The sequence below is a fragment of the Apus apus genome, chromosome 13 (genome assembly GCF_020740795.1).
Source record: "Apus apus isolate bApuApu2 chromosome 13, bApuApu2.pri.cur, whole genome shotgun sequence".
In the NCBI taxonomy this organism is placed as follows: domain Eukaryota; kingdom Metazoa; phylum Chordata; class Aves; order Apodiformes; family Apodidae; genus Apus; species Apus apus.
Genome location: NC_067294.1, coordinates 3,442,116 through 3,469,693, shown reverse-complemented (window position 1 = coordinate 3,469,693; position 27,578 = coordinate 3,442,116). Strand labels below are relative to the sequence as shown.

The 27,578-nt window shown below is 42.0% G+C and overlaps 1 protein-coding gene across 3 annotated transcripts; it reads right to left on the bottom strand.

The window, feature by feature from the left end:
* Positions 1 to 155: 155 nt before the first annotated feature.
* On the bottom strand, positions 156 to 12,561 carry LOC127390197 (F-box/LRR-repeat protein 21-like). Of its 3 annotated transcripts, none has more exons than XM_051631483.1 (7): positions 12,451 to 12,561; positions 9,667 to 9,762; positions 8,206 to 8,346; positions 5,709 to 6,160; positions 4,653 to 4,775; positions 3,834 to 4,005; positions 156 to 2,512 (listed from the first exon to the last, which is right to left on the bottom strand). In XM_051631483.1, the coding sequence occupies exons 4-7, from the start codon at positions 6,081 to 6,083 to the stop codon at positions 1,869 to 1,871; spliced, it is 1,314 nt and encodes a 437-aa protein (XP_051487443.1). In that variant the 5' UTR covers positions 6,084 to 6,160; positions 8,206 to 8,346; positions 9,667 to 9,762; positions 12,451 to 12,561; the 3' UTR covers positions 156 to 1,868. The 3 variants fall into 3 exon arrangements, with proteins under 3 accessions (XP_051487443.1, XP_051487444.1, XP_051487445.1); XM_051631484.1 differs by lacking the exon at positions 12,451 to 12,561 and adding an exon at positions 11,882 to 12,140; XM_051631485.1 differs by lacking the exon at positions 8,206 to 8,346.
* Positions 12,562 to 27,578: the final 15,017 nt, after the last annotated feature.

The window sequence follows — 27,578 nt, the reverse complement described above, 5'->3', positions numbered from 1 at the left end:
AATGCCTAATTATTATCAGCTTTCTCAAGGAGTGTGGAAAGTCAGCAAGCACCAAAGTAGCTCAGACCCCCTCGTGTGGCAGAAAAGGTGCATGACTGGTGCCAGAACCCTGTCTAACAGGAGGATGTGGTGCAACAGATGGGTTAAGAGTCTAGTATCAGTGCAGGTATTAGATCACTTTATTATGTTTACATTTAAACCAAACCATACATCTCAAACCAAATACTGTTTAGAGATATTTCAGTCTTTTGCTTAAAAGCAATTATAGTCCTGCTGATTAAGGAAGCAAGTGCTTGGGTAAGAGGTGCTAACAGAGGCAGATGCTTCTTAACTGTGCAACAGGCAAGAATGCATCACTTATTCAGACGTGTATTCTCTGTTATCTTAAATTCCTTAGCTCCCAACTGGGAACAACTCTGTCCAAGACAATGGTGGTTTAACCCTTTAGCTGTTATTCTTGCAGTAAAGAAGTTTAAGTGTGGAAGAAACTGATACTTTATCTGATGTGACAAATACTACCAGCAAATAAAATATAGACTTCTCATTGTAAGTAGAAAGATAGAATAACTACAGCATGAAAATAATTACAGCAAAATTTGCATACAATTAATTTCAGTTTACAGTGTGCAAAATTCAACACAAAAACACGTATTCTAATTCAAGTCAACTCACCATTCCTTTTTCTTTTAAAGAAAACAAAGAAGTAATAATAATAAAAAAAAACTTTCTCAAAAAATAATTAATAGCAATAAGCATTAAACAGTCCTGAAGTAAAATTTTGGGGTCATGTCAAGCAATTCCTAGACCAGAAATCAGGGCTTACAGCACAGCTCTGAGATACAGGCAGGATTACAACAGGTCATTTTGGCCTCTAATCTGCAAGTTGTTTGGGTTTTTTGTTATTGCTTTCATTTTTCTAAGTGCTCCAAACCCTTGATTCCAGATAGAAAGTGACTGAAGACAACTGTATGCCATTTGATCTTTCTCACTAGCCACACTTCTGAGATGCTTCTTATCTCTTACTAATGAAACCATGGAACAGCATTCACAGATCAACCTCTGTAATCAAGGACTTGAACTCTCTCAAGCTTAGAAACTCCTCCTCATACTCTCACAGTTTCTAAAGTGCTTTGTCATTCACCCAAGCAATCAATCTAGGTCAAAACTTACAAATTAGTTTATTTTAACAAGGTCTTCTTTCCATCCATTTAATTCATATGACTGGAAAACAACATACAGTACAATGCAGTCCTACTGTTTAACTATTCTGACAAAATTATTTAAAGTGCAATTTAAAACTCAAAAGTTTTTTGTAAGCATAGCTTATTTACCACAACATTTTAATAGACTGGCATGAGTAATCTGGGCCAGTGCAAGTTTTTTTATGTACAAGCTTTTACACTTATAACAGAAATATTTTGAAAAATAGCTGCATAAAACATGACAAATCATACCTTTCCTGAACTCCAAGTTGTATCCAGCTTCCCATAAAGTTAAATTTGCTAAAGGAAAAAACTTTCTCTAATCCTCTTCCAAATACATCAGAAAGACTAAACAAAGAAACACATACAAAGAAAAATATCTTTGTGTATGGAACTTTTAAACTACAGCTTAGAGAAGCTCAAGTTCACTGAAGTCTGAAGCACCTGTAAACCACAGGCATACTTTCCAAAGTGTTAAGAATGCTTAATCTGTTTTCTATTTCAGTATACCATTAGCATTCTAGAATGTTTTCCTATTACACTACAAGGTTCTCAAGGTAGAAAATTCTAATCCTGAAATGTTTTCACATTTCATTTTTAAAATTCTTTATTTGCATAGAAAGCCAACACCCTGACTCTTACAGCTTACCCACAAATACAGAGAATTTACCACGTTGGCATCATATCAGGAAACCACATTCTTCCAAGGTGTTTGGAGACTTCCAAATGAAGTCGATCTAAGCTATAATCATTATCTGGAATCAGGACCTCCTCCATTATAGAAAGCTGGGTCAGCCTGCCTCCACACATCTTCACAAATTCAATAAAACCTCTGCAAGTCACCTCACATTCACCAAGTCCCATTGCTGTCAAGTTCTTACAGCGCTCTGCGATCCGGATGAGCTCCTCATCCAAAGGCTGCAGCCCATTAGCACACACCACCAACTCAACCAACCTCGGGCAATTCAGGCCAATACGACCCAACATGGCTTTGCTTACTGCACGACCAAAGTAAAGGTGGGTAACTGGGGTTTCCTCTCTGAAGAAAGCATCAAACTCTTCTTCATACAAGAAGAAATACATCACAATGTTGACCTTGGGGGAGTGTTTGACAAGAGCGTCCCAGCTCTGCTTTTTAATGGTGTGAAATTCAACTTGCCCAGGATTTTCACTCACGACGTCTATGCGAAGGTGCTCCAGATCAACATGCTTTTCACTTGAAAGAGCCAGCAATAGTTCATCACTTAGTATGTAGTAGTTCAAAGCCAGCTCCTTGAGTCCATGGCACTGGTCAGCCACACAAAGAATTCCTGAGGAACAAAACAAATTACTCTGTAAAGTGAAAAGCGAATATAAGCACAGTTGTTTGCTGTAAAGCTCAAGCAAGTACTAATGCTATTGATTATTCCCACTATTATCCAAACCCCACAAAATATGATAAAGTGCTAGAGAGCAACACCCTTTTATGGGGCTTTGGCCATTAACACTTATCAGCAAAAGAAGCAAGTCTAACTAAAGGCACTCATCTTGGATCTGCATATTTTTCTTCCTCTTTGCCCTTCCCTTTGTGGAATTTCCTCAACTTTGAAAGGGCAACTGAAACCAGGCAAGATTCAGCTGAAGTTGCCACTGTTCCCTGCCCTAATCTTCCTTCCTTCAGCATTCAACTCAGCATTCTATTCAAATGACCACCAGCAGCCTGGCTTAAGAGCTATGCTGAAACACACCTTTCCCTGAATTAAGACATAAACAACAGAACTGCTTCCAATCTGTTGGAATACAAAGTACACAGACGAGTCACCTTTTGTGGACTCTAGATAAGAATGTAGAAAAGAAACCAAGCCAGGATTCCCTTTCCCCAGCACCAAGGTTTCAGAAGAAAGATGAGAGGGATTCCAAACCACTGCACTTTCTGGCAAGCCTGTATTTTCTAGCACCCTTCAAGAGAGTGAGCCCTTCACCATCCAATGCTAAAATGAGCAAGTTCACACTACCAGAACTGAACACACGAGGGCACCACAGAAACCGGAAGACTCAAACTCATACTTTTTAAAATTGTACACACTATGAATTTTTAGCACTTTTGCTCAGCACGCTAAACTCACAGTAACTTGTGAAACCTTTCCTGACAACTGCTTGCATCTCCATTATCCCACCAAGCAGCAGTTGATTCCCCAGGCTGATGATACTGCATGTGTGTCCCCACACAATGCCAGTGAAGTTTACAAAGTTGCACACATGAAGAGGCACCCATCTGGTTACCTTTACCCAGAACGGGCAACAAACATAAAACCCTCGGAACGTGTTAAAGGCTTGCACTCATTTTGGAGGCTCTTCCTCTTCAAGGCTTATCACCAGAAGTACTCACACAGCTGAGAAGAATGTAAAAAAAATATATCCCCAGTATTCTAGAAGATGTAGCAAAGCAAGGAGCACTTCCACCTTCATTAATCCAACAAAGACATTATTCTTCTTCCCTTCCAAGTCTCCAAAGCCAAGACTAGGTCAATAAAAGACCTCTAAGAGACTCAGAACACCACTAGAAATCTTACTAATAACTTGTTTCAAACTAAGCCTTGACTATTATTTTATGACACTTTAGTACATCTTTCATATCTATTCACTACTCACCAGCAGGTGACACATGAGGACAGCTGCTCATTTTGAGCAGTTTTAGAGTGTCACTATTGTTAGCAACAAGAACTTTCAAGGAAGGATCATCAAGTGGTGTGTCATCTATCTTGATTGATGACAATGACTTGGAGTTGACAAAAACTACTGTCAGTGCTGAAGCAAAGTGGGCCTGTTTAGAAAAATTGAGGGAGGGGAAAAAATTAATTATGAGGTAGGCAGAACTTCAGCATCTAAGCCTCATGTTTTGTAAGCACAGAAAGCACAAAAATAATCACTTCTTAGGCATCCCCTTTCTTCTGTAACAAAGAAAAACTTACTTAACATGAACACAGGAAATCTTTGCTTAAGAATAAGCTGCTGCATGCAATAAAAAATAACTTTACACTCAGTAGCTAACTCATCCACTCTGATTTATCTTTTCACTGTAATGGAAGAGAGGTAAGTGGACCCAGTCATGACCCTGCAGTTTCTAGAATTTATCTACAGAAAAAGGAAATGGCATTTATTTTATTTTCCAGAAAGTAACCTTGCTGTGACCTATAATCAAAGAAAAAAGAAGTCTCAACTATCTTAACAATATGTTGCAGCACATGATGACTGTATCTTTTTGTCTAGAAACAAGGAAACTCAAGCCCCAAACTATCAACACTACTACATTTAATGAATGGAGTTAATATTTAATTATTTTCCTGATACTAATGGATGGCATGAATTAAAGATATGCCAATAAATACAGACTGTTCCATAAAAATGACCAAGAAGTGAGAGTGTAAGAGAATTAAAGTGGCTTCAGAGTTACAGTTTGTAGGACATTACCTTAGAGACATTCATGAAGCTTGGCTTTGCTGTAGAAATCAAACCCAGTGTCTTGATAGAACAGTTCACCAACTGAGACAAGATGTTACAGGCAGCTTCTGCTGACTCAGTGCTACTATCAACCTATAAAAGCAATTTAAAAATTAAGTCATTCTTTATTATTATTTAGAAAACAACATCAAGGATACCTAAGGCTGCAAGTTCCACACCCACTCAGTTGTACTGCACCAGATCTCATTTTCTTCAAGGACAACATGGAACATTAATTAGAAATTTCAAGACAATAAAGAGTTCAGGAAAGTTACTATTAGAAAATTTTCCGGAGTGTGATTGCTGGTTACTCCTAGAATGAACAGAGAGCTTGACTCTAAGCCTTCCCTTCAAATAACCTTGTGCCCTCCTAAACAACTGTAATTAGCATTATTGTTATGATAGACAGTAGTATGTATGCACCTTTTAAAAATGCCAATTCTAAACACTTAAAGCAGAAAAAAGAGATGATAAAGCCTAGATACACTCCAGCAAACCAATCCAATTTCCTCACAGGGACACTACCCTTGCATCTTGAATAATGAACTCACTCTCAATTCATCTATAAGCCTGATTTATCTTTGGACAAATCACTATTTCATCTCATCCTCCTCCTCTGTAGAAGCTGAGATGAGAGAAGACTAGTTGAAAAAGCATAAAAGTTGCTTTAAGACATGTTAATGCCAATTTATCATAGTCAGTTTTATGAAGTGCAGAAGTTACAGGTACTTAATAACTTGTGATCCATGAACTGTTGTGAATACTAAGTGTTCTATATATTCTGAAAACACATAATTTCATCTTCAGCACTGTATAGCATGGCATTAGCTCTTCCTTTAGTTTGCAGAGATTAGAGTGTAGAAAAGGGAAGGAAACAGTGTGCACATATGGGAATAAACTGTTGCAGTAGCTGCATTTTTTAACCTAAGGCTCCCCAGGTACAACACCTGAGCCAGCTGCCATAGAGAAGCTGCACACATTGTGCACAGTTAGATGACAAAAGATGCCTGTTCCTCCCAGACCTACCTTGAAGCTGACATACTGCAGATGATCAGCATGTCTCTTGATAATCTGCTGAATGAGATCAGGATGCGTAGACTTTAAGTAAGAAGTAGCTGGCTGGCTAAGTTCAAATTCAAATCTCCTCCAGAGATCTGGGATGTGAAAAATTTCATTCCACCTTCGACAGACAGAAGCAGCCCTGGCACGATCTACTAAAGGTAGAAACTGGAAAACACGCAGGATAACGTGGTGGGGAAGGCTTCCCCAGTCCATGGAGGTGTGCAAGTCAGATTCACCAAACACTGACCCATATGAGTAAGTTTTCTGTTTTTTGCTTTTCTGTGATGTTTCAGGAGTTTCATTTTCAGCCACAACTTTCTGCCCAGCTCTCTTCATCATGAAAGCTTCAAGCACTGGAACAATCTGATGAAGTCAAATTACAATGTTTCCTGAAAGGTCTCATGTAGAGCAGGTTTCTAGAAATGTCCAGAAGATTAGGGGAGGAAGGGAGATAAGGCAGTGAATATAAGAGATAAGAAGTTGGCAAAAATTAAATATAGCACATTACTATGCAAAAAGGTACATCCATACACCCAGTGCACAGACGTTAGCAAGGACCTTATTTCTCAGTACTTTTTATTTTGTACAACTTGATTTGAATCTGAAGAGGTTGGGATTGTTAACTTATCAAGTGAGGTTTCATGCCTTAGTACCTGATAGTACATAAAGCACTTTGGAGGGAAAAAAAGCATTTAACAGCAATTTCGTTTAGCAGTATCAAATTGTGCATGTTTAAGTTCAAACTCAGCAGACAAACTACAGAATCTACTCACGATTTCTAGAAGAATTTTATCAACTACAGAACCCAATTCATAAACTCCCTTTTTAAACACTGATGAACTTGGAACAGATATGTTCAGAAGATACAGATTCAACAGTTTTGCCCAACTCCCCCACTGCTTTGTTTTGTTGGGTTTTTCAGTTTGGTTTGTTTGTTTTTTAAATCACACCAGGAGAGGAAAAAATGTTGTTCAACTAACAACAAAAAACTTCAGAGACCACTTATCAAAACAGGGCAAAGTGAGAGAGGTTCACGTGCTGTTTTTCAGCAAGAAAAAAGACAGTGACCTTGGAACACTGCAAACTGTGAATCTGCTCCACTGGGGAATGTTTGCCACATGAGCCAGAGCTCAGAAAAGAGCAGCATGAGGAAGGGTTCTGCTTTCCACTCCAGTCCATTCTAGACTGAACTCTGTTATTCGGTCAGTTCTCAACCGGATTCACTACTGATTGTCCTCCTGACAAATCATCTCAATCACCAAGGAATTTATTCTAGCAAGCTTCAGGAATCCTCCCTTAGCCTCTTTGAAGTTCCCTTTATGATGGTGCTAAGTGATACATGTGGAAGGATAAGCTAGTAACACTCTTTAAATTACCTTTAATAACTTCAGTTTTTGCTTCCCTGAACTTGCCTCGCATTAAGAAGCAAAGGCAGCAAGGAAAGAGAATGAAGGACAATACACCCCAAACCAAAGCAGTATTTCTAAACAATTCATTAGTGTTACTAATGCAATGGAGATGAAAGTTCAGCATGAGTAAATATTTTGCTACTAGACCATTTTATCAAATTACCATCTACATGACCACATTTTATGACTTTTGAGTGCTTTAAGTCACACAATGAATGGACATTCCAAAGCATTATGTATGGATGTAGCAATTAACCATGACATAACCCTCTCTTCCAGTTGCTCATAGCTTTGCTAAATTTAGCTTGAGTCACATACATGTTTTGTTTTGGTTTTTTTTCCTCCTCCCTCCTCAGGAGGAACTACAAATTTAGCTGTTGCCCAAAACTAAAGTGCAGGGAAAAAAAGGAAATTAAGCAAATGCTGTTGGTTGAGAAGATTCTCTATGCTTTTGTTGTTTCTCATGTAAATCTGCAACACCTCAGTAAAATACATGTTTCTGAAAGAAATGGAAATTTTCACTTCCTTGTTTGAAACTTATCTAAGCTTGAAGGGTGTTGTTTTGGCTCCCACAAAGAAGTTCTGGCATGTGAGAACCACCAGAAAGGACAACACTCCCCTAAACCACAGGCCAGGCTAGAGACCAGATGCAGCATGGTCAGCCCAGATGTATGAGGAGATATGACTGGATCTACATGGCATACATTGGATCTATGCTCTCCGTGATGGAACATGGCCATCACTTTTTCTGGTTGCTACATGTCTTTAAAACTGATAACTCTACAATGTCTATTTTTAGTATTCTATGTTGCAGTACTCTAAATACAGCAAAATTACATTATATTATTCACTGTGAAATGCAAAGAGAGACAAAGGTTCCATTGGTTTTTACCAAACATAAAGCCCCAAAATGTACTGCAAAAATGTGAATGCTTATTCCATTCTGAATGCTTAAGCTATGAAGAGTATATATTTAAAAACACAACTATAGTTCCATGTGAGTTCCATACAATCCAAGTAGTATTCAATGAGAGGTTTACATGCACACATACCTCCAAAGAATGTGGTAGTTCCTGTCAAGTCACCAGCACCTTTCTGGTATCTGAACATCCATCCCACTGTTGAGTCATCCTGTCTGTGTGGATGGATTCCTTAACCAGAAGGCAGGGACTGGTCCCAGATGATGAACTGACCTATGAAGCCACCAACCAAGGAAGAATTGTTCTGTAATGTCTGGGAGACCCATGGGAGGGACTAAACTCAGTTTTGGAACAAAAACCAAAACAGACAGTACACTCCACAGTGCAGGGCAGATGTGGAAGTAGAACAACGGAATGTGGCAAACAAATTAGTTTTACCAAACACCATCTCAAAACCACCATTTAACTAATGGGAAGCTGTAATTGTTGGCACAAATCTAGTTTTTGCATGATCTGCAATATTAGTCACATAAGTTCTCTTATGCAACACAAACACACCCCTGGATTCTTGAAGATTACTTTAAGAAACTACAAACCTGGATAAGAAAAGTTGTTTGTTGTTTGTTTTTTTTTAGCTTACTGTATCCCAAAACCACATGAATCAAAACAGTCATATCTAAATATACGACTTACTCTATTTTAAAAAGCAAGGACTCTTGGTTTTAAATGTTACAAACTTCTACTCCAAAAGTATGCTTGCTGCATTATGACAATCCTGACAGGAAACAAACTACTTAGGCTAATCAAACTCTATCTGCAAAAAAAGATACAGATGATGTACAAATATACTCCCATATGTGAACACCAAAATACCCTGCATATTGGTATGAAAGACTATCTTGGTCTGCTGTAAGAAAGAATACCCAAAACCTCAAAATTCAGTTACTCATTTTACATTGTTTGAAGGTGGTTTAATGGAAAGCTACAGGAACAGCAACACACATCTCACTAAATCATGACAGATTGGAAATGAAAAAGTAGTTTTAAAAACTGAAGGTGTTTACAAAGTACTGTGTTCAACCAGCAGTAACATCTTTAGAAGCCTTCTAACACAACTTTTTTACTTTCGTTAAAAGATGGGAGACATGAGACTTTAGATTCTTCCAGGTAGTAACACCATCTTTTGAAAAAACATTCAGTTCATATCAGTTTTAGAGTTGTAGAATTTAACACAGGTGCAGTACAGATGTTAATTATGAATACAGGAGAAGCTATCTCCAAAGCAAAAATCAAATGTCTGAGATGTATGAGGGGCTTGTGGTGCACACAGCCTGCAAGTATTACATGTTCTTCTGTCCAGTGAGCACAATGTCTCTTTGCTAGCTCTGCCTAGCACATAAAATCCATTTGCAAAAGTGTTGCCAGTTTCAAACACATGGAAGATAGGTTTGTAATGTCACATGTAAGCCAAACACATAAATATCTTTATAATTGAGAGCAAAAAACAATTTAAAGATGCAACACAGAAATGTATTATGATAGACAATCGATAGTGTATTAGATAGACAATCTATTTTGAAGTTGTTTTCTTACCTAAAGAATGCTTCCAAGTTACAACAGGCAATAAATGAATGAACTGAGGCAGCTGCAGCCATGGGGCACTCACAAGCATCTGTCTGTTTTCCCCTCCTGTCCAGATAAAGTTTCATAAAAACCTTTATTAGTTTAAACAAACAAACAAAACAAACAAACAAAAACCAACCAAAAAAACCCCAAACAAAACCCAACAAGAAACATTAATCCTTGTATTGCATCCCATGCAAAAAATTATAAAAATATATTGACACTAATTCATACATTTTTTTGCTTTTGTGAAGGAGCTCGAGGGTAACATCTTAACACAAAGTAGCTTAACCTACATTGCAAATACTGTGTCAGTGACAGAAACATGAGGTCAGATTAAACATAAAACTGATGGGAAACAAATGTTGCAACTGCATTTACATTGTAACAGCACAATGTAAACAGTAAGTTACTCTGTATTTGTATTATCATTACCGGTGAAGTTTGGTAAACACTGTCTGCTAACTGGTTGAACTACTAACATAATCTAAAGAGTCATGGAAAGCAGGAAAAAAACATGTTTGTGAGCTCCCAGAAAGCATGAGAGGTTTGACAGCCTGGGTGTAGCACAAACTGCCCGGCTGGGGGAGGCTTAGATTGAAAGTCCCCTCCCTCACTGCTATTTCTGTTAAGATTACGCTACAGAGAAGTAACTGAGAATTGCTAGTCTAAGGTAGAGTTAACTACATTATTATCCAAGATAAACAGCGGCAGCGTGGCTGGTGAAATGAAACACTTAGATAAACGATGAGATTTAGCATATCTGCATTCCTTTTTGTCTAGAGCAAAGTATCAAACACCAGTGCACCCCCCCATATTGTTGTTTTCCTCCAGAAACATTGCTTTCAACGTGCTGCGATCAAACGTTCTGCACAGCTGCATGTTTTCCTACTCAAACAAACTCAAATCCACAAAAATCTTGATGGACTTGATCTTAAACGTCTTTTCCAACCTCGATGATTCAATGAAAAGCGACAGCAACCCAGAAAAAATCGAGCTAAATTAGCTGTCTCTGCAGCTTGTGCTGGTGACAGAACCGTGAGCATCTGCTAAAATGAAGATGTTAAACCCCCCCCTGACATGGGGTCTCAGCAGGGGGTTCTGAGCAGTGGTCACCAGCTCCTCCACCAAGCTGCCAGCTCTTCACTACTTCCCATGCTACAATGTCAGTCACAAGAAAGAGTTTTTACTACTGTATTGAAGCCACAAAGACACAATTGCTTCCCCCAGTTTGTACATTCCACTTTCCATTCTCAATGCCAGGGCTCAGCAGGAATTATTACAATAAGACACATTCAAATCAGGTTTCTAATAGAGACAGAAGCAAAAAAAAACAAAAAACAAATCAAACAAACAAACAACAAACAAACAAACAAACAAACCCAGCAGAAATTAAGTTCCCAGGAAAACTTTTCAAATAACAGCTTGGACATCCACTGGGATAAATCAGGTTTCATTAAGCTTTAACTTTCTAACACTTGGAAATTAATGTTTATGGGTCTGCCCTTAACAGCTGAAATACTTGTCCCATTAATCATAGTGTCTTTAAGAGATCACAGTTCAGTGATAATCAAGGTCACCCACTCACAACGTTAAGGAATTCAGAGTTAAGGAATTTACAGTCCATCTGGGGAATGAGAGCAGCAGATACGGCACCCAAGAAAGGCAGGGCTGGAAAGCTGCTGCAACTGGTGATGCAGCCTCAAATTAAATTGCAGAGCATGCTTCACAGCACAGAACAAAAACGCATTTTAAGCTGAAGCCTCAGAAGATCTAGGCCTTCAGTACAATCAACTCCCAGACGAAGCTTTTTCTTCATTTAGGGCACAGCAATCTTTTGACGGGTGGCATTTGTGCTTCCGAGCAAGATTATTTCGCTACATAGAGACACTTAAAATCAATCCTAATTTTTTCCTCACAGCTCGGCCCCCCTCTCGGGGGATTTCTCACATTTTTAACACGTTTGTGCCAAAACCCTCGGAGACCCAGAAGGAGCAGCATTCAGCTGAACACCTGAACACCGGCACTAGCGTCAGCTGAAGAAACACAAACCCCCCCGGCCGTGCCGGTGACGAAACGCAGCTATTTGCGTTCTGGCGACGCAGGGCTTCCAGAAGAAACCCCCCCCCCGGGCGAAGAGCCGTCACCCCACGAGCAACACCCCTTCTTTTCCTAGACGACACACCTGAAGCTCCTCACGAGCTCTCTTGAGGGCCGAACAACACGCGGCAGGGAAAAAAAAAAAAAACAAAACAAAAACCAAACCCGCCGTTTTTCCACAGCTTTTCCAGAAACGCTTCTACCCCGACTTCGACAAGCCATTCAAGCCCCGTACATGGGAAGAAAAAAACAACCCTTCTCTTCCAGCCGGCAGCCCCCGAGCCCCGCTCCGTCCCGGCGGGGCCCCTCCCGGGAGGGCGCAAACCCGGCGATAAATCCCAGCGAGCCCCGCCGCGCAGGAAGGTTTTAACGTCGTGTCCCTCCCCGGCCGCCCGCAGCCGGCGCGGGGCGCGGCCTTTCCCGGGGGTGTCCCCCGGGGGTGTCCCCCGCAGCTTCCCCCCTCCGGCCGGGCGCTACGCAGCCCCCCGCACACCGCGGCCCCCCGCACACCGCAGCCCCCCCGCACACCGCAGCCCCGCTCAGGTCGGGCCCCGCAGGAACTCAGGTCTCCAGACGAGCCCCCCGCGGCCTCCTCCCCCGCCCGGCCCCCGCGCAAGGCCCGGCTCGCCCGTCCCTCCCTCCTCCCGCACCTACCGCCGGCCGGGCGCAGCTCGCTGGCAGCGTCAGGGCCGAGCCAGCCGCGGAGCAGCCGGGCAGGCACCGCGCGCAGCCCCCCAAGCCTCCCGGCCCGCCCCGCTCCCGGGCCCGGCCCCGCCGCCGCGGGAGGAGCCGCCGGGCCCGCCGCCCCAGTGCGCCGGCGCGGGACGCGGGCGCCATTTCGCGCCCGGGCGGGGCTCGCCCCGCGGCCAAGATGGGGGGAGCGGGGCCCGGCCCTCAGCGGGGCCCGGCCCTCAGCGGCTGGGGCGGCTGCTTCTCCTGCCCCGGGAATGCTCAGTGCGGTTTTTTTTTTTGGAAGCGGAGGCCTCCTAACGCCAGGCCTGGGGCTGCGCTGAGCGCCGGGAGCTGCTCCGTGAAGCCCTCAGGAGGCCCTGGGCTCCCGTCGGGGCTTTGAGGCCTCTGGGAAGCGGCTGCCCGGCCCTGCTGGCAGGGAGCTGCCTCCTTTCTTTCTTCCTGCCTCCTTTCTTTCTTCCTGCCTCCTTTCTTTCTTCCTGCCTCCTTTCTTTCTTCCTGCCTCCTTTCTTTCTTCCTGCCTCCTTTCTTTCTTCCTGCCTCCTTTCTTTCTTCCTGCCTCCTTTCTTTCTTCCTGCCTCCTTTCTTTCTTCCTGCCTCCTTTCTTTCTTCCTGCCTCCTTTCTTTCTTCCTGCCTCCTTTCTTTCTTCCTGCCTCCTTTCTTTCTTCCTGCCTCCTTTCTTTCTTCCTGCCTCCTTTCTTTCTTCCTGCCTCCTTTCTTTCTGCCCAGACCCCCGAAATGCGCATAGCAGCAACACCCCCTCTGCACCCTGCAGCTTTCTGCCCCCTCGAGGGAAGCCTCAGCCAGCCTAGGGCAAGTCAGGCCGCAGCTGAACGCTTGCCTTCTGAGACAAGATGGAGTACAAGCAGCCTGGACCAATTTTTAGCTCCCTCTTGGCCACAAAGGACCCACTGCACAGCAAGGCTTTCCCTGCTGGCCGTACCTCACTGCCTGCCTCTTCCTGTCACCGCCAGGCACCGAGGGCTCCATCGCTGGGTCGTGTAGCTAATCCAGAGGTGCCAAAAGTACACTCCTAATTTACCTAAAATATTTTGTTTAAAACGCAGATTTTTATCTCAGCAGGCATACTGCATAACAGCTCATCACCAGGGAGTTTCTTTATGATTGTAGTTATATCTGGACAACTCAGTTTTTGTTGCCAACTGCTACAAAACGCAGCCACAGATTTCCGTGCTCTGGCATGTAGCAATAATTCACCAACAGCAAGGCTTTCTAACTTCTTTTTATGAAGAGATAATACTAAACATCTGAAGCATTTCAGTGGTAGATTTTATCTGCCCTCTAGAAAAGCAAAGCTGGCAAAATGCAACCGAGTATTTGTGACATCAAAGTACAGTTTCTTCAAGCGGATCTGAAAAACCAGAAAATGAGCACACTAAACTGAAGGGAATATTGATCATACAGTGTCTGTGACATCTTCAAAGCACTCAGTTCCTTAAAGCAGAATTACAAAACACTGCACATTTAAAAAATCAAGTTAGTTTAGAAAATCTATCAAAACCTCTCTTAACGTACACAGCTCTTGACTGTTTTATTCAGACCCTAAGAAAGTAGGAGCTAAAGTTCCAAGTGATTTTTTTTCAGGTCTCTAGTTCCTAGTATGTGTTTTTAAACTGACTTCAGCAAATACTGCTACAAAAAGCACCTTTAACTTAGGATTTACTCTCTCTGTAGGCAGTAATAGAGGATAGATTGTAAACAGAGATTAATGGAGATTTGCAGCTAGTATCTAAATCCACCAGTCGTGGGTTTCTTTGGTGCATTGCCAATAACCTTTGGGCTGCTGTACAGGAGCAGGTTCAAATGTACTTTAGGAAGCATCATATGGACTAATCTCGGGCTTCCCATGTAAAAAAGTTTCCTCTTTTGATCTAATCTAGCAAAGACATTGTTTGCTAACTTAAAGTGGAGAAGTATAGAATGTTATAAAAGAATTCTATGCATTTTCTATCTATACTCATTACTGCTTTAAAATGTTTGCAGGTGTATATTAATATCAACAACAAAGAAGTCAGCTATGGATTTGTTAGTATTGGGAGGAAATAAGCACAAACATGGGCACACACCAGGAGCTTCAATCTTCTACTTATCTTCTGGGTATCAGATAGGTCCCTGGCACAGAGCTGCTGCTTGTGTCTCCAGATCCTTCATCTCATACAGAAGATGCCAAGAGCTGAAGGCAAACTGCACTGCTGGAAATATGCCCTGTCTAACCCATTGCTATGGGCCATCCACATCATCCAGCCACCCCAAGTCAAGCTTAGCCTTCCTCCTGTGGTTGCCTTTCCTGGAGACATTTACAGAAATAGATATTCTACTCATATCTTGTATTTATGGTGATTACATGTTTCAGAATATCCTCATTCCATGCTTTGATCAACAGTGATATTAGTAATTTTTTTATCACTGGGCTTTGAAGTAGTAACCAAGACAGACAATTTGAGTAAATCCATGAATTAATATAAGAAAGCTTCCAGGAAGTTAGAAGTTTCCTGAGACCAAAGAAAATGTGTCAATTCAGAATCAGTACACCATGTGCTTGAAAAATTGACAAGAACAGTGTGAAGTGTTGAAGACAAGTCTCTTGACATTATTGGCCTTTTCTTAACTAGCTTCTAACTGAAGGACTCCAGGAAAGGACAAAGTCTGGGAGGGGATGAAGAAAATAAAGTCAAGAATGCTTCTTTTCAGAACAAACATGGAAGGATGGAGTATATTGTGCTGTATAATAGTAGATCATGCAGGTAGTTCTCAAAAACAAGAATCACTGCCAGATTTTTGATACACTAACTTCACCATAACTGAATTTCCTAGCAGGACTTGTACATTTTAAATGGAATCCCTGTTTCACTTGCATCATGACTGTGACTCCAACAAATCTACATAACCAAAGGATACTGATGGTTGCACACTTGCTATCCTGAACTCTTGGGAGATGATGTGGCTCAGGGCTTGGGCTGAAGCTTCACACAGGCACCATCAGTGCCACGTTGAATGGTGCTCAGAGTTAGTCCAGCTTTTCTCTGGAAGCAGCTACATTTTTATCAGTGTGAAAAACCAAATAGGTATTTATATTGTGTCTTCTCCTTGGAAAGGTTTAGAAAGGACTGTGTTCCACAAGCACTATTGAAAACACAATGACGTACTGTCATTATTGATTTAAAACCCAAATGCCCAAGCTTTGTCATCACACAGTGTAGCTCTAATGATTTAAGCTTACCTGAGTAGACAAGAGTAGCACATGACGACCATGCCCAGAAAGTAGGTTAATATGTCATGTTTGCTGGAGGCTTGTGAGCTGCTCTGCCAGACACCAGCTGCTGCACAGGCAGGCTGCAAGAAACAACCTGCTTTAGGAAGAGAATTCACCCAATTCTTCTTGTAAAAGTTTCTATAATCTGAAATAAAATCAATTAAAACAATGGTTTATTTACATTCCTGCTTACAAATGCCTTCCTGGATAAGAAAGAGTTAACACTTTATGCTACATGGACAAATCCTTGTCAACATTAGGCTTTTAGAAACACAGTAACAGTTAAATATTACCTCTTCAGAAATAAGTATTAATCACTAAAAGGAGTAACTCTAAATATGTTACAATCCTATTTTTTTGTTTGATGGTGTGAGTATATAAGATGGTATATTGCAGTTGTTTTATATAGATGCTAAGATGTGTGTCTTTCAGACAAAATTGCTCATAGGTGCAGTTAACATTGCCCATTAGACTGCAAAACAAGTGTAAGGAAATTATTGACACAGGTGCTGTTTGCACTTTGTGTGTAAAGAGCTGCCACAAAGGCACATTCATAGTTTTTAACTGCATTAAAAATAACTTACACAGAGCAGAGGTGCTTTATTCCTTCAGTTGCTAAAATCCCATTAGACCAATCAATGTGTTTTAATCTCTAAGCTTAATAATAAAAATGTGTCACCACTGACTAATGTTTTTTAGCAAGTTTTCAGTCAGGGCACTGGAAGGGCTGGCTGGGAGCCCAGAGGTACCTCAGCCTGCTGGGCAGGGGCCTCACTAACCAGCTCAGCAGGGCAGGTCCTGAGGTGGCAGCCGGGTTCAACTAAGAGTCCACATTGTTGGGCAAGTCCCTGGTGATGAGGCAGGTCCAAAGGGAAGGCAGGTCAGGGTCCCTGGCCAGGCAGAGGGGTGGCAGTGGCTGCAGATCTGCCCCCCAGCATTGCTTAGAGAGAGAGAAGGGCCAGGGCTGAGCTTAAATGGGCACCTGGGGGGTGGGTGAAGCCCCAGGTGAGGCTGCTCAGGGCTATTAATACCTATTAGAGTATTAATGTATTAGTGCCCTCACATTTTCAATAGGTAACTGCCCACTGATCCATAAAATATGGGTGATGTGATCCTCTGATTGAGTATTATCTGAGCAGTGTCAGAAATAAACCAGCAGCTAATTCAGCTTCTGCTTACTGATGTTAACGGTAATTTTTGGGAAAAGAACAAAATGTTGTTCAAAGATGGTCTAGATGTCAAAAACTGCTTCAGACAGAGGATGGGATTCAGTGACCTTTTAAGTTCCCCTTCAATCCTATGCTTTGGTCATTCCTGCTGTCTTTATGTTCATATCTCCTTTTCCTGCTGCTGGCAAGTGCTCGTTTTTTTCACAGATTTGAGAAAATGTGTTCAGCTGGTTGTCAGGAGGAGGAATTAGGTTTCTTGCCATTCCTCTGCCAGGAAGGAAAACTGTACAAAAAATTAACCCCTATAAAAGAGGTTATTACCAGATTCCTCCACCCTCTTTGGATTTGTTCTGTGGGGCCTAGGATCCAAGCAGAGATAAAATATTTTAGCTCTAGCAACCTTATCTCCCTTTTCGATGCATATTTGTGACAATCTTTTCCAAAGACCCATTTATGTTAATTCTTTCATGTACTATGCACAGATGGTGTACTTTTTTTTAATGTTAGCTCAATGGACAAATAAAAAATAATGTGAAATTGACCTGTTCTGTGCGATTTGATTTGTTTCTTTGCTCTAAAGAGCTCGTCTTTTGAACTCGGATTTTATATTTCAGGTGTTGCTGTAGCGTCGCTTGGTCACAAGAGGGAGTGGCAGTCTCTAGGAATTGTTTTTTCTGTAAAACTCTGAGGGCTCCGCAGACTAATAAAGAGAAGGTTAGGATGTGCATGTGTGAGACATGCAAGAGTGCATATATAAATGTATACGTATCTAATACCCATACCTTTTAGTAACCGAAGAAGGGAAACCAGTCCTGGAAATAAGGAACAATAACCCCAGCAGGCATGACAGCAGATGAGCCTTAGAATGACCCAGAAATAACTTTCTTATACTCACTGGTGTGTACCTTGCACTCATGGGTTTATGCTCGTGGGTTGTGGCTTATTTCTGTTCCCACACTGCAGTTCTGTCAGTCCCAAAACTCATGCTAATTTCTGGCATCAGGACACAGGTGGGGAAGAACAGGCTCCCCTCCAGCACAGCCTGGCCAGCAGAGATTATTTGTACCAATAGTTTGGAGCAGCCCTTTCTGGCTTGAGCCCAGGATCACCTTTCCCCTTTGCAGAGTCCTTTACCAGCCAATACTTGACTGTGCTTGGCATCTGTCCCAGAATTCATAGTATTGACTGTACTTTAGTTGTTAACTGTCTTCATTAAGGGAGAAGACCCAAATCCTAATTAATATTCAATTTCTGCCAAATGCCACTGGCAGCAGCATGGACTGTACCCAATCTGCTCAAGGCTTATTTTTCTAAAATAAATAAACCAATAAATCCAGAGGTTTCGAACCTGAGGATCAACGTTGTCCTCAGCACCTGGTGTCACACATCTCCCTACACTGATGTTCCTACCACTCAAGCAATTGGCCAGCAATCCTGCTAGTGTATTTGCAAGCTCCTTCCAGAAAACACAAAAGAAATTCCTCTAATAAGCTGAGCACAGTATGGGAACTTTTCTTGAAAACCTTGCTGCTGTTTCTGTTCAGCTTCTAGAGAGGACTGCCTGTGCACGGCTCACAGGGTAAGCCCTGACAGTTCTGGAGCTGGATTTGTCAGTATCTGATTTGTAAATGCTCAGAGTGGTTGGTTTCCTAGGAAAGTGGTAGCAATCTTACTGTGTGAAAGTTAATGACTTTGTCTCCCCGCTGGGGTGTGTCTGGTCCCTCACACAGAGTCACTGAGCAAATTGTCGTGGCCCTTGAGCTGCCAGCATGAGCTGCACGCCAGGGTAGTAGTTGCAGCATCCAGTCCTGGTTGATTTCTCTTTCAGATGTATCATGTCCATTTTGCACAGTTTCCTTTTTGGCCTCTGACCTCGGGAGTTCCTTGGTTCCCTTCAAGTTTTCTTTCTGGACAACTGCTGCCCTTCAAATCCAGCATCACGAGGAGCATCCCCACTGTGGCTGGTGGCACTGCTGCACGTGCACTGGATGTTGGGCCACACGTTGGTGATGTGTTGCATTGAATTTGGGGACCTTAGCAGGGGGGGAAGGTGTCCAGTGCCATAGGACTGATTCCTAGGATAACTGTTACATATTTTGTTTGGGAACTGGCAGTAGATGTTGGGAGAGATGCACAAGTTTCCAGAAGCATGGAGAGGATTCTGTCAAGCTGATTCTCCTTTGTTCAGTGGAAGACATTGGAGAGAAGGCAGCTTTCCTAACTTGAGCCTGCTTACCAAACCTCAAATCACATGGATACCTGTCAGCTTTGATATATGGTAGGGCTGCTTATCTTGATATTTCTAGGAAAAGATTATACATAACTAATAATCATCTGTAATCACCACATCTGATTTACTAAACAATCTAACTATTAATTTATTTGGCCACACCCAGATGCCATTGTTCTGTTTGTTTAACTTCATGGGATAAGAAAGTTTGCACAATCTGATTTTGAAGAACTTCAAAGTCTGGAATTAGTCCAAAATAACTGAAAGTATGAAGGATAGCCCACCAGCCGGGTGTCCAGCCATGAACGTGTCTCATGTTCGTTTACCACATCACACCACAACCTGGATGCAAGCACAAACACACTGCCAGGAAAGTGGAGACCCTCTCAAGGCTGTATCTCCTAGCTACTGTAGTATTTGTTGTGTGCTGTTGCTGATTCTGGACTTGGTTTCTGTCTCTATAGACTTTAAAATGTCCTTTTTCTAGTCTTTTTGTAATAAATACAGCCAAATTACAAGACTGGATGGTCCCCCTTGGAAAGTGTATGTGATGGGATACTGTCATTATTCTGTGAGTCAGGGCCCTGACAACTCTTATCCTTCTGGATTAATCTGCAGTAATTGGTCTTCCAGCTTGATCAGGATTTTTGGTAGGTGTGACTGCAAATACAGAGTTACCAGAATGTGGAGCAAAACTGAAGCATGGTAGTAACTGCAAGCCCAAAGGAGTGCCAGCTGCAGAACCTCCTGAAAATGTTTCCTTGTTTCCAAGAAACTTTGAGGAAAAATTGGATGGGAACCAAAAGTGTTTGCTCTTCATTGTTATTTCTCCTAAGATTCTCTTAAAACACTTCATTCCAAAAAGGAGGTTTATCTTAGTTTTCAGTTGCTGAAAAACAAAAGAAAACAAAACAAACAAACAAACAAACAAAAAAACCTCCCTAAGTTTTCCGATAGGAATATGAATAAACAGCTACTGCTTGAAGATACTTCTATTTTGAGGACACAGCCAATTAGATCATATGTCCAGTATGAAAAAAGATTTGGTTTTAAAAGAGTTTTTTAAGTTTTAAAAGAGTTCATTATAGACCCACCAATTACATTTTTAATGTCAGACAAGACTAGCAAGAAGTGATAAATGTGCCCCTTTTCCTTTCATTATTGATAAATCTGAAGAGGATGGAGCATGTTGCCACAAGGACTTGCCAAGTTGTTGATTGAAATGGTGCCTTTAATGAACGCACTTAGAATTTGCTTTTTGAACAGAAAAACTGACGTCTGGCCCAAGGACAATTTCATTATATACCTGAACTTAGTAACTGAGGGCACCTAGTGCAGGTACAGTCCTGTTCTTTGACATCCTCTCCCAGCTAAATGAAGAGTTGAATGGAAAACTAAGGACTATTTTCAGGCTGGACAGTTTTCTATCCCACACAGCCCCATCATTCCTGCACAGGAAACTGTTTAGCACAGCCAGGTTGTTCAAAAGTCCAGGTATTTTCTAGTTTCTGGATCACTTCCTGGGGATAGCAGGTGGCAAAGCTGTCAGCACTGGTCAGGATCCACTTCCCTGGAGAATTTCTGGACCTTCTGTTGACATTACAGTCAGTCTATTTGCCAGTAAGTTTGGTTACTTTGTTTATGGCAGGAATTCTGTCTGTATTTTGACACAGTACATTCTCATTGTCTTCATAAGGAATTGGTATTCAAGGGCATGACCTCTGCTAGGGCACATCTCTCGTATCTCACAAGTATCAGACTATCTTCTGTGTGTCTCTGCTGAGTACTTCCTGATGCATCTCTCATGTATATGTCCTGACAGAGGTTTTCCTCATTCATTTTTACATAGTTCCTCTTTACTATATATATATATAAAAGTAAAATAAGAGTAAGATAAAATTCTCTGTTGATTTCTAGAGAAGGTGTTGCCCTGCTCCCTGCAGTCGTGGGGCTGCAGCAGAGCATCCCTGCAATACACACCTCTTGCTACTGTGTCACCCACACTGCTCCACTTCCCTGGTGGTTTCCCCTCAATGCAAGGGGATTTCTCAGTTTACTGCCTGGGAAACTCTAGTTCCCCATAACCAGATTTTTCCACTGCCCAAGCATTTTCTGTTTGCTGGACACGTCCAGGAGACAATAAGCAAAGAGCAGCATTTCCATCAGCCATCAGGATCTTCTGGTCTTCTCATCTGTCCCAAGGTTTGACACAAAGCTAAGCTAATGCAAGGTGGCAAGAACAGCTGCAAACAACACTGAGCCACAGCTCCCACCTAACCCAAGAAGTCTGCCAGTTTCTTGCCATGTATTTTTCCTCCTTGTTGAAATATTATATTGAAATATGCAGAATATGTGCTATACACACATAGCTTTTCCTAATTGCACAGAGATCACTGATTATTGGAATGGTGAAAGCTGCATAAAATTATCCTTCATCTGCCCATCTTGTCCTCTGTGGCCCGTCAGTATCACGGAGTCTACAAGGAGCAGGGAGACCATACTTTAAATCACCTAAATTTCCCTTCCCTGTTCCCCAAAACTGTTCTACAACTTTTGCTGCTTCAGACAGTGACCAGTGAAGGGGATCAGTGTGTCCTAAATGCCTGTTTTCTGAAATCATTGTTAGATCTGCTAAAACAACTGGTCCTTAGGTGTGCTTGCCTCTAAACAGGTGATAATAACTTCATGTATTTTTGTACTTTCATTCCTTGCCTTAATTTCTTATTGCTCAATGTTGCTGAAAACACCTTGTGGTCCCTGGGAACCTTGAAGTCTTCATGCTTTCCTTTTATTTAATCATATGATGTCAGGTGTATGGGAGCAAGGCAAAATGAGAGTGAGAAACTTTTTCTGCTACCATGGAACAATCTTGTATCTCAATGGCTGATTGATATCCTTCCTGAAGTCGGTGTCAGACAGAACATCTCTCTTCTCTCCCACAGACTGTTTGCAAAGTTAGAAGTAGGCTGATCATTATCTGCATCTCACAAGTCATGATTTCCCTCTCATTTTGCTCTTTTACAATTCCAGTTTTGTGGGGAGTCAGGGGAAACTCCCTCACTCCTGGGCTTTTTGTTGACCTGTTATCCCTGGAAAACATGTAGTTAGTCTGAATGTTATCAAATTTAAAACTAGCAATATGAATGCAATAAACAAATCAAGGGCATCTCTTTTCTTGTGAAGCCTCTTGATGATGCTGTTTCTGACATGAGTAAGAAGAAATCTCACTGATATTTTACATGGAAAAATGCCTTTAAGATAGTTTCTAACTTATTGTCACTTTTTCTAGATTATAACCTGATAAAATCTTAGGGTTGTTTTGTGTATTACTGCACTACTAGATTTATGATAGCAGAAAGAATTCAGACACACTGCTCTGTGGTAAGCATCTTTCATTTTTAAAGCCACCATGTGAGTAAAGAAAAAGAGGCCATCATGGCAATGTAGGTGTTGAGTTAGTGAAGCATTTTGCCTTCTCTTTCCAGCCCTTTCATTTGTTTATTTGCCTGACCCATGCTGCTCATGAGCTATAATCCATCCTGTGTCTCAACAAGAAGACCATATTTATCTTGTACCTCAGAACAGCAGTGTGAACATTCAGGCTTATTTCCATGAGACAACAAAAGGTCACTGTTTGAACTGGGCTTGAACTTGCCCTAGGAAGCATGTGTCCATGAAGATACTGTAATTTACAGATCACCATGGTTGCTTCCATGAGGAATGCACAGAAAAGTCCTGGAAAATTTTAATTCTAACTTTTGGAGGTTTTATATTTGAATGAATCGAAAGTGGGAGCCCAATAGAAAAGATGGGAAGGGAACTATAACCAGCCATGGGCAGGTACAGGCTTATCTGGGGGGAAAACATGCTGGAAATGGTAGTTACTTTGGCTTTTGCCTTCCCAGTAGCACCACCTGACACTGTGTGTGCTGTCGTGTATGTCTTGGCAATGTTAAACCCTGCTGTGTGTTGAGCTCTGCAAGCAAACACTGTCTTCAGGCTATTATAAAATGCAGAGTATTGGGGAGGAATGAGTTCTCCTTCTCACCAAACTCTTGTTCCCTTATTTTTCTGTAAAGCTAGAAGAATGAGGCTTGTCCACATGCCTCAGGAGGGTGTTGTGAAGATTACTCAGATAAGATCAGTTTTCTTCTACAAATTATATGAAACTGCTTTTAAATGCCAAGTGTGATTTATGGCTGAGAAGCATCTGAATGGCAGCCCAGTGCCTCTCCTTCCCATTGCATGGCATTTACCAGGCTTGTTCTTATGGAGTGCAAGAGACTCAGACAAAAATAAGAACATACCAGATGCACTGGAGCAGTTATAGTCCCTCCAAAAATATCTTCTAAACCAGTATTTGCCTCTCTGTCATTTGAGCTTCAGCTTCTTATTGGATCTTTGCCACTGCTTAGGGCTTGGGCTTGTCCTGCAGCAGGTCATGGAGTTATGTAAATTCTGGCAGAGCAGACTGGAGCACAAGAGCTTTGGCTCTGCTGCTGTGCTTTTGCCTTGGTGAGTATCACAGCAGAGACTCATGCTTATAAAGCTGTTCTAGTTGGGTTTCAGAAGACAATACTAGAAGTCTTGTAATAGCCAATGATACTAAGGGGATGTCCCAAGAAAACACTGCCATGGAGCTGCAGATCTGGGGAATGGGTTTTTGACTGACTGCTGCCAGCAGTCAGAAAGCCACTCAAGGAAAGGTTGTGTGGTGGCTGCTGTAGCAGGATTGGGGGAATTCTTTCTTGCTGAAGAGTGAAGTAGCTTCTCAGGTGCCTTTAGGTCACTCCTAGCATTCAGTTCAGCATTACTTTGTGGCAGTGGGGAAGATCATATGGTTTTGGTGGTATGGGGTTGGCACTCACGTTCCTGACACCTACCTCTCATGAGACAGACAGTCCCAAAGAAGGAGCTGCTGTGTACAGAGATAATGCTGTTTCTTTCCACTTTGCAGAAAGCAGCCACTCCTGTTCTAAATCCTCAGACATCAAGGGGTTCAGTCTCAGAAATCATAAAGCGAGTAGTGTTCAGAGCCTTCTTTTCCTGATGGGAGCCACAGAAGCAAGGCCAGTGTGGAGCTGTGCATACTTGGAAACAAGGTCATACCTCACCATGGACATCTGGACAGGTTGAAAGGCTGGAAGAAGGGCCCTGTCCTAAAATCATGGTTGGTTATTGATTCCCTGTTGTAAATCTGTTCCACAATATAATGGACTTGTGCAGACAAGTCACCCTGTGTACCAAATGTCTGCCCCTCTCCACGTCCCCTGTCCCCCTGCCCTGTGCCACATCCTCTCCATCAGAGCATAGCATGAGACAGCTGCTAGAGAAGGGTAATTGAGGTAACAGGAAAAAGTGTTTGTTACAGTAATTAAGCCACTCAATGGATTAGTTTCCTGTTGTTTTTATCTGGCAGTTTCACAACCCAATTGTGAACCAAGCTCACAAGAGAGAGAAGATGCCCCTGAGCATTCGATCGGTCCCACATCTTCTCAGGGGCTGGCCCAGGACTGGCTGAAGGGATGTTGGGTCCTGCCAAGAGACATCCAGCCTTTCCCACAGGGCTGCCCTGGGGCTTGCAAAGCCTCACAGGGCATTAAAGTCCCATGTAGAAGACCTGAATGTGCCCGTAGAGAGGAAGGGGGCTAAAATATTCGAGGACAGAGGACTTGCATTTCATGGGCTCTACATCAGAGGTTTGAGGGAGGTCACCAGTGCAACAAACTCTTTGCATCAGCTCAGAGGTGCAAGGGGTACGTTTCCAAGGATAGGTGGCAGTAGAGGCACTTATTTCCCAGTTCTGCACTGAAAGCTTTAAACACACCATGATTATTTCTCTTACGCAGCTTGCAAACCAAGGCATCAGATGGGTAGGTATTTTGCAGATGCACCTTCTGTGGTTTAGTAAGTTTGGTTGGTTGTTCAAATTCTGTGCAAGAGTTTTTGCAAAATTACTGCCTGGAGGCTGACTGACTGCATTTGACTCTTGCCAACCTAGCAAGAACTTGGAGTGAAAGATATAGGAAGATAGGAAAATGTGAGAAAGGCAAAATAGTTGTGTTATTTCTTGATCTCATCTGCATAAGCATTACCTCAGATATAATCTTTTGTATTCCAGCATTTATCTTCTTATCATATTTGAAAGAGGTGGCAGAAACTCATTAAAAAAAAAAGCACATATGTATTACATAAGTTCAACTCCTTTATATAGTTTGATCAGATGCATTTTCTATTATCCAGTTCTCTCTTTTCCCCCAAGCCCATCTTAATGGAAACCTTAGGAATGCTAATGCAGTTGATGAAGGTTTCCATCATGCTTTTAGTCCTAGAAACATCTTCATCCCATCAATAGAACACTTTATGCTGAAAAAGGAAGGGGAATTATATGCTTGTGTCTATAGCTCGAAGTCTAAGAAATCCACCATCATCCAATGGAGTTGGTGAAGAAATTACTCCATCTCAAAGACCAACCCTGTTACAATGCTCTTTTGTTCCTCTGTGAGGCCCAAGGGAGAAGAAACCTGACGTTCTGTCACCTGTTTGGGATTTTCCCTTGTGTGAAGAGAGCTAAGAAACTACTACTAAGGCTGGAATAGGTGGCTGAGATAAGCATCTCCCACCTTATACGGTGGGGGGTTTTTCAACAAAGGTTCCTTTTTGCCTCTGTTGTTTCTGTTGAGCTGAGTGGAAAGGTGAAAGAGAAGCATATCTGAGCTCATGGTACTATAGAAAGATCTCCAAAGCCAGTGTTAAATACATTCTGAGAAAGAAAAAGTTGCCCACAACATGTTCCAGATACACAAGCCCTTGAAGGACTTGTAATTAACCCCGAGTATGGTTGTGTATGAATATGTGAAGCTGTTCCTGAGTTCTCTGCTGCTGAATATTTAGAAGAAAAGTGGCTATGGGCAGGAAAGCCTGCAACCTTGCAAGAAAGGAGGTAACTCACGGTGTGTAGATATTATCAAAATATAAAACTGATGCAGAAGGGAAACACAGAATTTCTGTCTGAAGTCCACAAATATTTCAGAAAACAAGAGGTCAAGAACATGTTAGTGCATGGGAAGGGAAACCTTGGAGTTCTGTAGCAACAAGGTGTTGGAGACAGGCAGGGAAACAGGCACAAACTGAAGCTGTTGACAAGCACGAGTGCATTTTGCTGTAGCATCTCACGTGAGGGAAACTGTTGGACCAGAGCTTTGCAGAAACATTTTGACACCCACTGATATGAGCACAGGATGTTCAAACCTTTCACCAAGTACGAAACATACCAAATGAAGACTCAGATACTTTGGGTGCTCAGGTAAATTCCAGTTTTATTGGCTTAGCTGTTGGTATTTCTACCTTTTATACTTCAGGTGGACAATAAATACAATAAATAACTTTTCTGTTCCTCCTTATTGAAGAGTGTTTGGGTTGCTGTTTTTTTTTAAGCTTTTTATATTTTTTTTTAAGCTCTAGATTTACTGATTGCTTGATAGGTTATCAGGATTTTATTCAAAAATTCCTTCACGTTTCCCTTGGTCTTGTACTGGCATTGATTCCCACGTGCCAAGTTCTGTGATGGAAGAAAGAGTGAAGACTGAGTTACCAAAAGCTTCATAAAAAATAAAGGATTTAGATCAAACAGTTCAAATGCACAGTCCTTGGAGCTAAGCAAAAATTTCAAATACAATTCCTAAAGAACTGTTTCTTGAGCAGTAAGTGTAAGAATGACTTTTTGTGGTAACAGCTGAGCTGTCATACAGTTATTGTTGAAGTAATTTAAACTGAGCTTGTCCAGCTCAGCAGCCAGGGCAGCCACAGCAGTATGAGAAGCTGGGTGAGATGAGGATGATGGGTCTGCTTGGTGATCCTCTGCCCTCTAACCACATTCCCCTTTGAAGCTACTAAAAGGAATTCAAGACACTACAGCATCATCTTCTGCGCTGAACCACACAACAGGTTTGCTCAGTATGTAAATAAAGGCTGTTTCATTGCCTCAGAAAAGGCATCTGGGGATCCCAGAGACTTCCTGAGCATCATCACAAGTCTGAAGATGCTGCAGGTCACAGCAGAATTTCATGCCCAAGTATCGTTGAAGAAACTGCAGCTTAGGTACAATGAATGCGGCAGGAGGGTGTCTCTGCCTGCCTGTCCCCAGCCACGCTGCTTCTGCACCCCTACTCTTCATTTTTATATCATCACTACTTAGTGTAGGAACACATTTTTGAGAAAAGAAAATAGAAAAACAATTTTCAAGAAAACTCTTCCCCCAGAGATCTGTGTTTAAAGGTCCTGATGCTAAGGGGTTTGGAGAAGGGGGAAGGTGGAGTGGGGCAGAAGCCATCTCCCTGCTTCCTCTGCCAATGCTCATAGCTTTCCATTCCCTCACACACATGGCAGCTACCATATCTGGCCTCTGCATAAAACCAG